This window comes from Oryx dammah, unplaced genomic scaffold (genome assembly GCF_014754425.2).
Source record: "Oryx dammah isolate SB20612 unplaced genomic scaffold, SCBI_Odam_1.1 HiC_scaffold_5, whole genome shotgun sequence".
NCBI lineage: Eukaryota > Metazoa > Chordata > Mammalia > Artiodactyla > Bovidae > Oryx > Oryx dammah.
The window spans coordinates 99907261-99922358 of NW_024070189.1; the positions used below are offsets into that span (position 1 = coordinate 99907261).

The 15098-nt window shown below is 48.1% G+C and overlaps 1 protein-coding gene across 1 annotated transcript in view; it reads left to right on the forward strand.

The window, feature by feature from the left end:
• Nucleotides 1-708: 708 nt before the first annotated feature.
• The window catches only part of LOC120864160 (cytochrome P450 4F22), a 39373-nt gene continuing 24983 nt past the window's right edge, over nt 709-15098 (forward strand). The window contains exons 1-2 of the mRNA XM_040241004.1: nt 709-802; nt 12902-13124. Of these exons, the coding sequence (XP_040096938.1) occupies nt 12903-13124 (222 nt within the window). The 5' untranslated portion in view covers nt 709-802; nt 12902. The remainder of the gene's footprint in view (nt 803-12901; nt 13125-15098) is intronic.

Consider the following 15098-nt stretch of genomic DNA (forward strand, 5'->3'; position numbering starts at 1 on the left):
TGTGTGCCTCAAGTCTGGAGGCTGCCTGACTCTATCCGGGCACATCTGGAGCAGGTGGGCTGGCCAAGGACAACATCCTAGCTGGAGGAGTCAAGGTGGCTGGCAGGAGACGGGTGGAGTGGGAGGAGCAGAAAAAGTCTGTGGTGCCTGTTGAATCCGGAAATCTTCCTGATTGCAGAGCCCCCGGCGGGTGGGTTGGACCCGAGATCCAGAGGGAGCAGGAGAGCTGGCTCCCAAGGGCTGTTGGCGTTTGAGGATTTCTGGGGATCCCAGAGGAGGCTCCTGGGGGCCTGTGGGTGCTGGCTTAGGGACCCCAGTTCTGGCTTGGGAGCAGGCCCTGGATTGGGGGCCATGAGGGGTGCTGGTGTGGGAGGTGGGTCCTAGAGAGTGGTCCAGAGGGGGATAAAGGCGCCAAAGGCAGTCAGGGTGGCAGGAAGCCTGATGGTTTTGGGCCTCTGGGTATCTTAAGTCTGTCTTTTCACCGGTCTCTTTCTCTGTCTCAGCATCTTGTTCTCCATCTTTCCACCTGTCAGTCTCTCTCACTGGGGCCTCCAGTGTCTTTCCCTTTCTGCTCCTGTCCACGCCTCCATGTCTCCACGTCTCTCATTTTCTCCCGTCTCTGGGGGCCGCACAGCGGTCCCCGCCCAGAGGCTGTTGAGATCGGGGCGTGCCCGGGGCGGGCCTCCCGTCCCGGCCGGCTGGCAGGGCGGCTTAAAGGGTTGGGTTGCCTGACTGCGCGGTCAGAGCCGAGGTTGCGGTTCAGGCAGATCCGGATCGAGGGCGGGAGGCCGAGACCCGCAGGGTGAGTGCATGTCGGGAGGGGCAGGCTGTAACCTAAGAGGGGCGGCAGCCCGGCGCAGTAACCCGAGGTGCACCAGCTTTCCGGCTGGTACCGCGGGTGCGAGCGGCTGCGCGCGGCGGCTGGCGGGGCACCGCGGGCCCCAGGGATCCCCAGGACCCAAGAGGGGACTGCCTGTAAGGGACTCTGGTGTGTCTGTGTGTGTGTGTGTGTGTGTGTATCCCCGACCGTATCTTCGACCGTCTGTGCATCTGTGAGAAGTTTCTCCTGTTGTGAGCCTAGGAGTCCTGGATACATGCTTCTCCGGGTTTCCCTGCAGACCGAGATCTTAAGAAGGCACAGACTCCTCATCAGGTCATCGTAGACGCATCCAAGCCCAGCCGTATGATGCCTCCTTAAGACTGATTGGGGTCACTGGGATTTCACTTCACCTTGTCTTAAAGGGAAGCCTGCATGCCGCTGGTGAACTTTAGGCTTGTGGTCCCACCTGGGTCACACACCTGGCAGGCATAGAGCCTCCAAGAGCCCCTCTATGAAAAGAAGATGCCTGCCTGGGTCCCCACAGTTGGCTGTGAGGATTGTGTGAGGTCCTGCTAATGTTCCCAGCTGATGTCTGTTGTATGATGAAGAAATAATGTTCTGTTGTGTCCCAGGGGTCAGAACCAGCCTGCTTGGACCACGGGGTGGCTAGCCAGCTGGAAGCACCACAAGGCAACTGAGGCCCATCAGCTGATAAGTCTCAGGCTGGAGGTAGGAGGGAAACAGTTGAGGAGCTGGGATTTGAACAAACCAGCCCTGGCTGACCCCAAAATCCTGGGTACTTTCCGATGGCTGCCGCCTCTCAGTATAGCCCAGCTTGGGTTTCGGAGCAGTAACATTAGATCCAGACTAGTGTCCCGCCATGACCTGAGTTTGTATCTGCAGAGGTGCTTGGATGACTCTGGGGACGTTCAGAGAATGGGACCTCATTTCTCCTCCCTAGTAAGATGTGGGCATGATTCTCTAACTCCTCGAATGGCAGGGCAACAATAATGAATGTGAGGGCAGTACCAACCACCATGAGAGATACCTTTGATCAAGGACTTCTTGTCCTTGATCAAGCACTGAGCTGAGCCAATTAAAAATCGTGGAAATGTCATCTCAGCCCCAGGAGGTGGGTAATACAGTTCCTGTCTTTTGGATGAGGAAATTAAGGCTCCAGGAGGTTTATGGACACTCCCCTGAGGTCACACAGCTAAGAGGCAGAGCTTCATGGAGTCCTTTTCAAGGTGCACATCCAAGTGTGGTCACTCTGGATGGACAGAGACAATTGCAGCCCTGGAATGAGCCAGATTACTGGTGTCTTTTAAGCTTCTTTTTCTGTCAGGATTTCCTTTGGGCCAAAGTAACTGCAAGCAAATGCCTACAATATGCACAAAGCTGTGTTGAGACTCCCCGACTTCACACCCTGAACTGCCAACTTGGCCCTGCCCTTGTAACTGCCCCCCTGAATCTCTTTCTCAGAGCCCCAGAAATTTGAGGGTAGGCCCCCTTCTGGCTCATACCATCTGGGGCTTGGCACTTTGGAAAAATAAGAGTTGTGCCTGGGATAGCCCTTTGGCGTAGAGGGGGGTCACAGGGACAGACTGTATTGACTACAGGCTGCGAGACAGGATGGAGAGCAGGGCTGGGATGTGAGGTATTGGGGCCAGTCAGTGTTGGGTACTTGTTTGTCAGGCCACTTTGTGGGTGGGGGCAGAGGTAGGATGCATAGTACCTGTGGTTTAAGGAGAGGCAGCATATGGTTTCTGGTGGGTCGGGGTCCACATCACTGCATTCCTTCTCAGGAGTCTGCACGCCTTGAATGGCGAGTCCCCGTTTGCAGGCTGGCCTAACCTGACAAACCAGCACTCCATGGGCGTGGGCTGGCTTTGGAGCCAGTCGCTGGCATCTCCATCTTCAGATAATGACTGCCCAAGTAGGGTGGGCGGGGTCACCTCTGCCAGGGCAGGGCTGCTGAAGGCCTTCCTTGGCTTCTGGAATGAGACTGGGGGCTGGTGCAGATAGGAACAGGCATGCCAGCTTCCCACATGGTCTTGAGAGTGTCAGCTTTGAATTTTTCTCACTTCCATAAAATGCTAACAGAAATAGGAATAATGGCTGAAATTTTGCCTGCTATGTGCCAAGCCTTATCTCACTGAAGTGTTCCAAACATCCTTAAGGGGTAGGTCCTGTTGTTATTAACCATTTTACAGATTGGAAAATGGAAGCCGAGGATGGGGACTGGGCCCACTCCAGGCTGCTTAACTGGGGAGGGGCAGAGCTGTGATTTGAATCCAAAATGCATTTTGAAGGATAATGCAACCCCCTAACACCTCTTCATTTTATTTTTTATTTTTTTTAGTTGAAGTACAATATATATACCAGAAAGTGCACATTCTAGAACTGGTGTTTCCTCACAGCGAACCCCCACATGTCACCAGCACCCATATTAAGAAAAGGAATAGCTGCCTGCATCCCCAAACATGCTTCTCTGTTCTTTTTTATATTCATTTTGATTATGGTTTATCATAGGATATTGAATATAGTTCACTGTGCAATCAATTAATTTTTCTTAAAAATAGAATTATATTTTTATTTTTTAAAATTTAACTTTATTTCTTTTTAAATAGAGGATAATTGCTTTACAAAGTTGTGTTGGTTTCTGCGATACATCATCATGAATCAGCCAAAGGTATATATATGTCCCTTCCATCTTGAACCTCCCTCCCACCTTGCACCCCATCCCTACCAGCTAGGTTGTCACAGAGCACCAGGTTGAACACCCTGTTATAATTTCTCATTAGCTCTCTGTTTTACATTTGGTAATATATGTATTTCAATGCTCCCCTCTCAATTCTAGACTTTACCTTTTAGAGCAGTGTTAGGTTTAAAGAAAAATTACCCAGAAAGTACACAGCTCCAACACCTGCTCCCCCAACTCCCTTGTTATTGACCTCTCCCATCAGCATGGTGCATTTGTGACAATTGATGAACCAATATAGAACATTATTACTAACCAAAGTCCACAGTTTAAAGTAGAGTTCATTCTTTGGGTTGTACAATTCACTAATTTTCACAGTTAAAACATTTTTGAGTGGTCAATATGTGCTCAGTTCAGTTCAGTTGCGCAGTCATGTCTTACTCTTTGCGACACCATGGACTGCAGCATGCCAGGCCTCCCTGTCCATCACCAACTCCTGGAGTTCACCCAAACTCATGTCCATTGAGTCAGTGCTGCCAGCCAACCATCTCATCCTCTGTTGTCCCCTTTTCCTCCTGCCTTCAATCTTTCCCAGCATCAGGGTCTTTTCAAATGAGTCAGTTCTTCGCATCAGGTGACCAAAGTATTGGAGTTTCAGCTTCAGCATCAGTCCTTCCAATAAATATTCAGACCAGTCTCCTTTAGGATGGACTGGTTGGATCTCCTTGTAATCCAAGGGACTCTCAAGAGTCTTCTCCAACACCACAGTTCAAAAGTGTCAATTCTTTAGTGCTCAGCTTTCTTTACAGTCCAACTCTTACATCTGCACATGACTACTGGAAAAATCATAGCTTTGACTAGATGGACATTTTTTGGTAAATTTATGTCTCTGCTTTTTAATATGCTGTCTAGGTTGGTCGTAACTTTTCTTCCAAAGAGCAAGCATCTTTTAATTTCATAGCTGCAGTCACCATCTGCAGTGATTTTGAAGCCCAAAAAGATAAAGTCTGTCACTGTTTCCATTGTTTCCCCATCTATTTGCCATGAAGTGATGGGACCGGATGCCATGATATTAGTTTTCTGAAAGTTGAGTTTTAAGCCAACTTTTTCACTCTTCTCCTTCACTTTCATCAGGAGGCTTTTAAGTTCTTCTTTGCTTTCATCCATAAGGGTGGTGTCATCTGCATATCTCAGGTTATTGATATTTCTCCTGGCAATCTTGATTCTAGCCTGTGCTTCATCAGCCAACGTTTCTCATGATGTACTCTGCATATAAGTTAAATAAGCAGGGTGACAATATACAGCCTTGACGTACCCCTTTCACGATTTGGAACCAGTCTGTTGTTCCATGTCCAGTTCTGACTGTTGCTTCCTGACCTGCATACAGATTTCTCAGGAGGCAGGTCGGGTGGTCTGGTATTCCCATCTCTTTCAGAATTTTCCACAGTTTATTGTGATCCACACAGTTGAAGGTTTTGGCATAAAGGCTCTCAATAAAGCAGAAGTAGATGTTTGCTTCTACTACTGCTACTTTAAGATGTGCTCAGGGTATAGAAAGTCAGAAAGTCCCCCAAGGCTGCAGAAGGAAAGGTAAATCTCTCTTTCAGTCCTGCTCCCAGTTCTGCCAGTTTCCTTCCAGAAGCAGCCGCCATGATAAATTTCTCATGGGTCCTCAAACTTTGTATTGCACTTAAAAAATTGAGGCAAAATTCATCTAATATAAAATAACTAAAAATATTTTTGTGTGTAGTTAGGCATTTATTTGGCTGTGCTGGGTCTTAGTTGCTGGACACAGGATCTTCGATCTTCACTGCAACGTGCAGGATGTTTTTGCTGCAGCATATGAAATCTAGTTCCCCAACTGGGGGTTGAACCTGGGGCCCCTAGCATTGGGAGCTTGGAGTCTTAGCCACTGGACCACCAGGGAAGTCCCTAAAGTAACTATTTTAAAGGGAACCATCCAGTGGCATTTAGTATCAATACATTCACAGTGTGGTGCAATCATTGCACGTATCTATTTCCAAAACATTTTCATCAGCCTGAAAGGAGACCCCATACCCATTAGCAGTCACTTCCACTTCCCCACCCCCAGCCCTGGCAACCACGAATCTGCTTTCTGTCTCTATGGATTTACCTACTCTGGATATCTCATATAAATTGGATTATACAATACGTGGGCTTTTGTGTCTTGCTTCTTTCACTCAGCATGATATTTCTGAGGTTCATCCGTGTTGTAGTATGTGTCACTGCTTCATTCCTTTATGTGGCTGAATAATATTCCACTGTATAGATAGATACACTATATGATATTTATCCACCATCAGTTGGTGGACATTTGGGTTGCTCCCATCTTTTGGTGGTTGTGAACAGTGTTGCTATGAATATTTGTACACAAGTATCTAAGTCACTGTTTTCAATTCTTTTGGCTATACACCTCAGGCTTCCCTGATAGCTCAGTTGGTAAAGAATCTGTCTGAAATGCTGGAGATGCTGGTTTGATTCTTGGGTCTGGAAGCTCTACTGGAGAAGGGATAGGTTACCCATTCCAGTATTCTTGGGCTTCCCTTGTGGCTCAGCTGGTAAAGAATCCACCTGCAGTGTGGGAGACCTGGGTTCAATTTCTGGGTTGGGAAGATCCCCCGAGGAAGGGAAAGGCTACCCAATCCAGTATTCTGGCCTGGAGAATTCCACTGATTCTATAGTCCATGGGGTCATAAACAGTCAGACACAACTGAGTGACTTTCAGTTCACTAGGAGTGGAATTGCCGGGTCATCGGGTGATTCTGTATTTAACTTTTTGTGAGACCACCGAACTGTTTCCTACAGCACCTGCAGCACCTCAAAACTTTTTGTAGCACCTTCTTTTGGGGGAGGGGCATTGGACAGAAGTGCTCTTTTTTGAGGAACCCAGCTGGAAAAAGTAGAGGAATTCCTCAGTGCACCCATTTATTGAGCTCTTCCCATTAGCACCAGATAGACCTCTTTCTTTTATTCCCATTATGTGGATGAGAATGTTGAGGCTCCCAGGGTGAGAACCAGTTGGGAATCCACAGCATGTGTGTTTTTTTCTGCTAGGAGTAGAGCTGATGTCTGCCCTGGGAAAGACTACAGCCTGTACCTGGCCTGGGGGATGATGAAGTAGGCACAGGGTTTCTCTGGTCCTCTCTTTCCAGCAACCCACCTGGAGCAGGGACCGCTTTTCCAGGGATCATACTTTATCTTGTTCCAGTTTCTTCCCATTTCAATTCAGGAAGACATTTTGTTGGTTGGGATATCAGCTGGGATTTTCCTGGGTGGAGGAGGGGGCTTTTGCTGCAACTCCACTAAAGATCCTCACAATTTCCTCTGAGGGTTACTAGAAAGATGGAAGACATGCCTGACTGTGAAAGCCACCGCATACAGCAGGTACTCATCAATTCTGTCAAGAACAAAGGATGGGAGGTGGATGATTGCAGTAAAATGAACTGTTAGGGGCAGGGCTGGGCCTGGAGGATGAGAGGAAGCCAGCATGGGCAGAGCTGGGGGAAAGACATGCCAGGTGGAGGGAACAGCATGTGCAAAGGCTCAGAGGTAGGAATGGACTTGGCCTGTGGCTGCAGTGGCCAGAGTTGAGTGAGTCACGGGGAAAGTGGTGGGAGGCACAATTGGAGGGGGTCAGTAGGGGCAGGCTATACAGGGCCCTGGGATCCATGGAAAGGAGCCTGAATTGTTTTCAGAGTAAAATAGGGGGAGCATAGGAGGAAGGGGAAAGTCATGTCTGATTTAATTTTAGAAAGAGCCCCTGGCTGCTGTGTGAATAGACTGCTGGCAGCCAAGGAGGGAGCTCAGGGGACAAATGGGAGGAGGCTACCACAGTAGTGGGATAGGCTGGAAAGAGGGCGATGGAGAAAAATGAATGGAAGTGAAGGATGTTTAGGATGGAGATGACAACAGATTGGATGGAGGAAGAAGGAGGGAGGTAGGAGGTGAGGTGAATCTGAGGGTCTAGGGGGTACCTTTGGGGGAATATCCAGGAGTTGGCTGGACCTATTGCGGGGGGCACTGAGACACGGGAGGGACTTCAGAGATGGGTCTTGGCGGCCAGGGGAGGGGTTGAAAGTCTCAGGAGGTGTGCACAGAAGGTGAGGAGAGGACCACCCAGGCCCAAGCTCTAAGGAACACCAGCAGTTACAAACTGAGTGAGAAAAGCAGGGGCCTGGTCCAAAACAGATTGAGAAGGGGAATCTTTGTGGCTGCAGTGGAGAATGCGCAGGGTTCACCTCCCAAAGGGCTTTGGACGCCAGGGTTGGGGAGTGGGGAGCCAAAGACAGAGTTAGACCAAGGACATGATAAGCCTTTAGAAAGGGTGTGTGTATGGTGGCTGGAATGGGAGGCAGACTGCAACCAGGTGTTAGACGTGGCCCAGGTGGCCTGTTGGCTGACTATATATATATATATATATATATATATAAACTTTTATTGAAATATAGTTACTTTAAGGCTTCCCAGGTGGCACAGTGATAAAGAATCTGCATGCCAAGCAGAAGATGCAAGAGATGACGGTTTGATCCCTGGGTGGGGAAGATTCCCCTGGAGAAGGAACTGGCAACCCACCCCCGTATTCTTGCCTGGAAAATTCTGTGGACAGAGGAGTCTGGTGGGCTGCAGTCCATGGTGTTGCAGAGAGTTGGACAGGACTTAGTGGCTAAACCACCACCCTAGTTACTTTACCATGTTGCCTTAGCTTCTGCTGTACAGCAGAGTGAATCAGCTATATTGATGCATATATGTAGATCCACTGTTTTTAAAATTCTTTTCCCATATAGGTCATTATAGAGCATTGAGTAGAGTGATATACAGTAGGTCCTTCTAAGTTATCTATTTTGTATGTAGTAGTGTGTATATGTCAATTCCAATCTTTCAATTTATCCCACCGCCCCCCTTCCCTCTTTGGTGTCCATCATTGTTCTTCAATCATGGTGTCGTATCTGACTCTTTGTGACCTCATAGACTGTAGCATGGCAGGCTTCCCTGTCTTTCACTGTCTCCTGGAATTTGCTCAAACTCATGTCCATTGAACTGGTGATGCCATCCCACCATCTCATCCTCTGTCACTCCCTTCTCCTCCTGCCCTCAATCTTTCTCAGCATCAGAATTTTTTTCCAATGAGTTGGCTCTTCACACCAGGTTGTAGAAGTATTGGAGTATAGTACTGGAGCTTCAGCTGATGTCCATAGCTGAATATATTGAATCCACACCCCACCCCCAGGAGTCTTGGACCTGCCAGGATGGTGACCTTGACCCCAGTGTTCCACTCAAGACTATACACAGGAGTGGTCAAACCTGATGGACTCAGAGATCATCTCTTACAGCCACCCCCACTTCCAGATGGGGGATCTTGGGGTGACAGTTAAAACCAGGCAGTAGGAGATTCAGGATTAGAACCCAGCTGCTTACAGTGTGTGTGTGTGTGTGAGTGTGCGTGTGTGTGTGCATGTGCGCGTGGGTGTGTGTCTGTGTGAGTGTGTGCATGCACATGTGTGCGTGAGTGTGTGTGTGAGTGTGTGTGTGTATGTCTGTGTGTGCACACACGCACATGTGTTGTAAGAAAGCCCCCTTTGTCCCCCTAGGTTCCTCTTTTCAACCTGGCCTTTGTGAAGGCCTTTCAGATATTCCTCCCCTGAAAGGCCTTCCTGGACCACTGCTGGATATGACTGAAGCAACTTAGCATGCATGTACTCAACCACTAGCTGGCTTCCTTGTATCACTGGGAAAAATCATTAGCCAGTGAAATCAGTAAAGAAATAAATACCCATGGCTACTTCCTGCGGAGCAAGTCACCTCCAGTTGTCCATGGGAGTGGTGGCCCACATTAGCGGCCCTAATTTAGAGCTTGTGCCTGGGACTTGTGACTCAGAGCTCTCTGTGTTTCATTAGGGAGGGTTGCTTACTCCCCACCCCTCCCTCTTTCCCTTCTTCTCTACCTCCTCAGCCTTCCAGAGGACATATTGCCTACATCAGTCTGTCTGTATTTTTAAAACAAAATTTTTTGATTCTGACCATTTTAAAAGTCTTTACTGAATTTGTTACAACATTGCATGCGTGTGTGCATGCTCAGTCGTGTCTGACTCTTTGTGACCCTATGGACTGTGGCCCACCATGCTCCTCTGTCCATGGGATTTTCCAGGCAAAAATATTGGAGCCGGTTACCACGCCCTCCTCCAGGGGATCTTCCCAACAGAGGGATCAAACCCGCATCTCCTGTGTCTCCTGCATTACAGGTGGATTCTTTACCTACTGAGCCATCGCGGAAGCCCCTGTTACAACATTGCTTCTGTTTCATGTTTTGGTTTTTTGACTATGAGGCATGTGAGATCTTAGGCCCCTGACCAGGGATTGAACCTGCATCCCCTGTGTTGGAAGACAAAGTCTTATCCACTGGACTGCCAGGGAAGTCCTTGTCTGTATTTTTGAAAGGAATTTTAATTGTGGTAAAATACACAAAACATTTACCATCTTAATCATTTTAAGTGTACAGTTCAGTGGTATTAAGTACATTCACATTGTGGTGCAATCATCATCACCAACCATCTCCTGAACTTTTACATCTTCCCTAGTTGAAACCCTGGATCTATTAAACACTAACTTTCTGTTCCCTCCCCCAGGCTCTGGCAACTATCATCCTATATTCTGTGTCTATGAATTTGACCCCCCAAGGAACCTCATTTGAGGATATCATACATTATTTGCCCTTCTGTGTCTGGCTTTTTTCCTTTAGCATAATGTCATCAAGGTTCATTGATGTTATAGCACGTGTGACAATTTCCTTCCTTTTAAAGGCTGCATAATATTCTACTGTGAGGTTTTCAGGTGGTGCTAGAGGTAAAGAACCTGCCTGCCAATGCAGGAGACATAATGATTAAGGTTCAGTCCCTGGGTTGAGAAGATCCTCTGGAGAAGGGCATGGCAACCCACTCCAGTATTCTTGCCTGGAGAATTCCATGGACAGAGGAGCCTGGCGGGCTATGGTCTGTGGAGTCACAAAGATGGGACGTGACTAAAGAGACAGCACACACACGTGCAATATTCTGCTGTATGAATGGACCACATTAAAAAAAAAAACCCACAGTTTATTTTGTGTTTGGGGATAGCCAATTAACAATGTTGTGACAGTTTCAGGTGAACAGGGAAGGGATTCAGTCATACATACAATGTATCCCTTCTCTCCCAACTCCCTTCCCATCCAGGGTGCCACATAATATTATGAGCAGAGTTCCATGTACTACCCAGTAGGTCCCTGTTGCTTGTCCATTTTAAATACAGCAGAGTGTACATGTGAATGGACCACAGTTTATTTATCCATTCTTTCATTGACAGATGCTTGGGTTGCTTCCACTTTTTGCCTATTGTGAATAGTTCCTTCATGAACATGAGTGTATATATATCTATCTGAGTCTCTGCTTTCACTTCTTTTGAGGATCTACTCAGAAGTGGGATTGCTAGAACATGTGGTAATTTTATATTTAATTTTTTTTTGAGGAACAACCATAATGTTCTCCATTTTCCATTCCCTCCAGCAATGCATAGGTTTCCAATTTCTTCACATCCTTGCAAACACTTTGGCTGGTGGAAGAACCAGTCAGTCAGAGCCCCTAGTGGGGGGCACCCCTGGCAGAGGTGGGGGAGGTTGAGGACACAGGTGAGAACTTGCACGGAAGGGTTCCTTTAGCAGTGTTGTTCAAGGAGGTAGGAGCACAGAAGGAACCTTTGGCTCATAGGACAGAGTGGGAGAGATTGATGAGAGCAGGACTTGAGCATTTTCAGCAATCTCCTTGGTGTTGTCTGAGATCCATGGGCCCTCAAACGTGATTGAAGTTGGCTTTGGTGGGGGATTCAGGGGACTTCTGCCTATTCCCTGTCTCCCTTGAATTAGAGGCACTGAGCTTGAATTGTCTTGACAATGGAAAGAATGATAGGACCTGCCTCCAAGGATTGCATTAAGGTTCCAAGAAATGAGGCACCACCCAGATGGCACCTAGTAGGTGCTCCATACCTGCTCACTGTTACTAATATTACTGCTACCCACCCACTCTGCTCTGGGTTCTTCAGGGCAAGGATTTGAGTGCAAGTAGTTTATTTGAGGAGTGATCATAGAAAACACCAGTAAGCGGGGAGGAAGTGAACCCCAAAGAATTGCAAACAGGGACTCAAACACATACGTATACACCCATGGTCATAGCAGCACATATCACAGTAGCCAAAAAGGTGGAAACAGGGAATGTTTCCCTGGTGGTCCAGTGGTTAGACTCTGCTTCCAGTGTAGGGGGCAAGGGTTCGATCCCTGGTGGGGGAACTAAGATGCTACAGGTGTGGCCAAAATGAAACAAAATAAAACAAAAACCATCCTAAATGTCCAAAGGTTGAATGGATAAATAAAATGTGCTACATTCTTACAAAGAACTATTACTAGCAGTACAAGAAATGAAACCCTGATACGTGTTACTAGGTAATGACCTTTGAAAACACTGCTGAGTGAAGGAAGCTACAAAAGATGTAAAAGGTTGCAGTGTCTGATTCCATTTATATGAAATGTCCAGAAGAGACAAAGTCGTAGAGACAAAAAAAAAAGAAAAAGATTAGTGATTGCCAGGGGTGGGCGGAGGGGAGAGTGGACTGCTGATGGGGACGGGGTCTTCTTTTGGGGTGATGGAAGTGTTTCGGAACTAGGTTAGAAGTGATGGTTGCATAGCGCTGTGAATGCCAGTGACTTGTTCGCTTTAAAATGGTTCATTTTATATCATGTAGATTTCACTTCAATTAAAAGATGAAGAGGGAAGTAAGACAGGGGAAAGGAGGCAGCTTATAAAGAAAGTTTCTCCTTCTGGAGAACCTTAGTAACACATGTAGACCCACATATCGATCATTGCACCAGAAAGAAAGAGCTGGAGCTCATCAGTCATTGGTTAAGACTCGTCAGCAAAGCTCATCAGTCATTGGTTGAGACTCATCAGCAATGCTCATCAGTCATTGGTTGAGACTCATCAGCAATGCTCATCACTCATTGGTTGAGAGCTCCTTTCAGAAGGGAGGAGGAGAGGGAGTTTGTTTTAATTTTCTAACACTCTGGCCAGCTGTGCACTGGCACAGGCGTCAGGAAGGATGCTCTGCGAAGTCAAGGATGAGGGCATATGGAGGGGCCAGCTGGGTAGCTCCTCCTCCTTGGAGGAGGAAGCGTCCTTGGCGCCTGGGACTTGCATGTATTAATGTGCCAGGCATATCATGCTTGGCTCCACAGCTTGGCTCCACAGGTATACACACCTCCACAGGGTGTGTATAGCACACCCATGGCCGGAGGGTGGTGCCCACTTTCACTGACCCCCATCCCATGTGTCCCCCCTCAGGATGCTGCCCATCACAGAGCAACTGCTGCACCTCCTGGGGTTGGAGAAGACGGCGTTCCGTTTGTATGCTGTGTCCGGGCTCCTTCTCACCCTGCTCTTCTTCCTCTTCCGTCTGCTGCTGCAGTTCCTGAGGCTCTGCTGGGGTTTCTATATCACCTGCCGCCGACTACGCTGCTTCCCCCAGCCACCCCGGCGCAACTGGCTGCTGGGCCACCTGGGCATGGTGGGTGTGGCTGGGCAGGTGGGCCGGGCGGGCCAGGGCAGGTACAGGTATTCAGTAAGGATGATGGCCCTGCTGGCTTCCCTTATCCCCTCAAGAATCTGGTTGGAGCCATGAACAGACCCATTTTACAGGATCTGAGTGAGACTGAGGTTCAGAGAGGGCAAGCAGTTTACCCAAGGTCACACAGCTTTGACGAGGCAGAGCTGACTCTAAGGTTCTCTCTATAATTCCGGGCTATTGCTATAGCAACAGGCACCAGTGCTTATGAAATCCCAAGGGAGGGAGAGTGGGAGGTATCCTTGTAGATTTCATTGCTTCACCTGTCCCCCAGTGTGGTTTCATAAACTCTCTCATCCTCTTTAATGCTGTGGCCCCAGCTGAGCATTTCAGCCCTTTTCTTCCTTTTCTTTTCTTTTTTTAAAAAATCATCCAATATGGAGTTTCTTTTTTTTTAATATAAATCTTTTCTTATTTCACATATATATTCTGAGTATTAGTTCAGGCACTTTATAAATATTAACTCATTTAGTCCTCTTGACAGTTCTAGAAGGTAGGTCCAGCAACTATCTCTTTCTTTTTTTTTTTTTCTTCTGGAGAATACTGTGGCACAGAGAAGTTAGGTTGAGTAGCTGGCCCTCGGCCACACAGCTCGTAAGTGGCAGAGTCTGGGTTCAAACCCGTGTTGTCTGGTCCTAGCACGCCTGATCTTAGCTCTCTACCCTTGCCCGTCTGTCTTCTGGATGAGAAAGGCTGGACTTTTCTAAATCGGTTTCAGAGGTTGTAAGAGAGAAATTCAGATCCCTGAGGGTGCCGAGACTGTGGGGGGCCCCAGAATCCAGCCCCTATTTCCCTGCTGGACTCACCTGGTTCCCCTTCCAGCCCTAAATGAAGCTGAGGGACAGTTGTGGAGACCTTAAAGCCTTATGCTGAACTTGGAGGACTTTGGGGAGGCAGTTTGGGGTGGTGGTCATCAGCATGGACTTGCCTGTCTCGACCATGAGCTGCCTGTGTGACCTTGAGAAGCTTCTTCTCCTCCCTGTACTTCATCTGCATTGTGGAAACAGGATCATCCCTGATAACCCTGTGAGAGTGTTCCAATGATTCTTGAAGTTGTTTCTGTGGCATGCTTGGTGCTGGGCCTGCTACATAGAGGTGGGTGTCTGCACTTCACCCCGGGGTCCTGCAGAGACTGAAAGGAGCAAGTGATTCTAGATGTCTTTTAGATACTGCTTGGAGTGAGTGTCTCAGGAGATGGAAGGAGGAAACACATGTCCATTCAATAGTGCAAAATACATTCATTTTACTCGGTTTTGGGAATTACCTTCCTGGAGCCAGCACTCACCAAGTTTTGCCTCTTTGTACCTGAATCATCTCCCTCTGTTCTGTTCTCCAAGCCCTGCTCAGGCCTCCTTTCTCCTCTTCTGCTGTTCCATGGTCCAGACTCCTTCCTGGGCTCCTGCCTTCATTCTCACCCTTCTGGGTCATTCCTCATCCAGGCTCCAGAAAGATTCTTGAATCCCACCGTGTTCCTTCCCTGCTCACACACCCTCCAAGGCTCCCCACTGCTGTCCTGAGAAACTCCTAACTCCTCAGCTGGAGTTCAAGTCCCTTTAGACTCTAACCCTCACCCTCCTCACCTGTTCCACTGTCTCCCTCTAGTCTCATAGAATGACTTTCTGCTCCATGAACAAGCTCTGACTTTCCATCTCCATGACCTTTGCCAAAACTGCCCTCTGCCCAGAATATCTTTTCCTGTCAGATGAACTTCTGCTCATTTGCCATTCCCCATATCCAGCCTTACTCCAGGAAGCCCTCTGGCATGCTGGTGGTCCTGAAAGTGGCGGCCAGGCCCTGCTGCCACAGGTGGTAGGCCAGGGCCAGCATTGAAGTTCAGCCTCGATCCCATGGGCCCATCCTGGGGCCGAGAGGTCTGGATGATGCCATAGTCTCCCTTGGGTGTGGACAGGCTCAGGG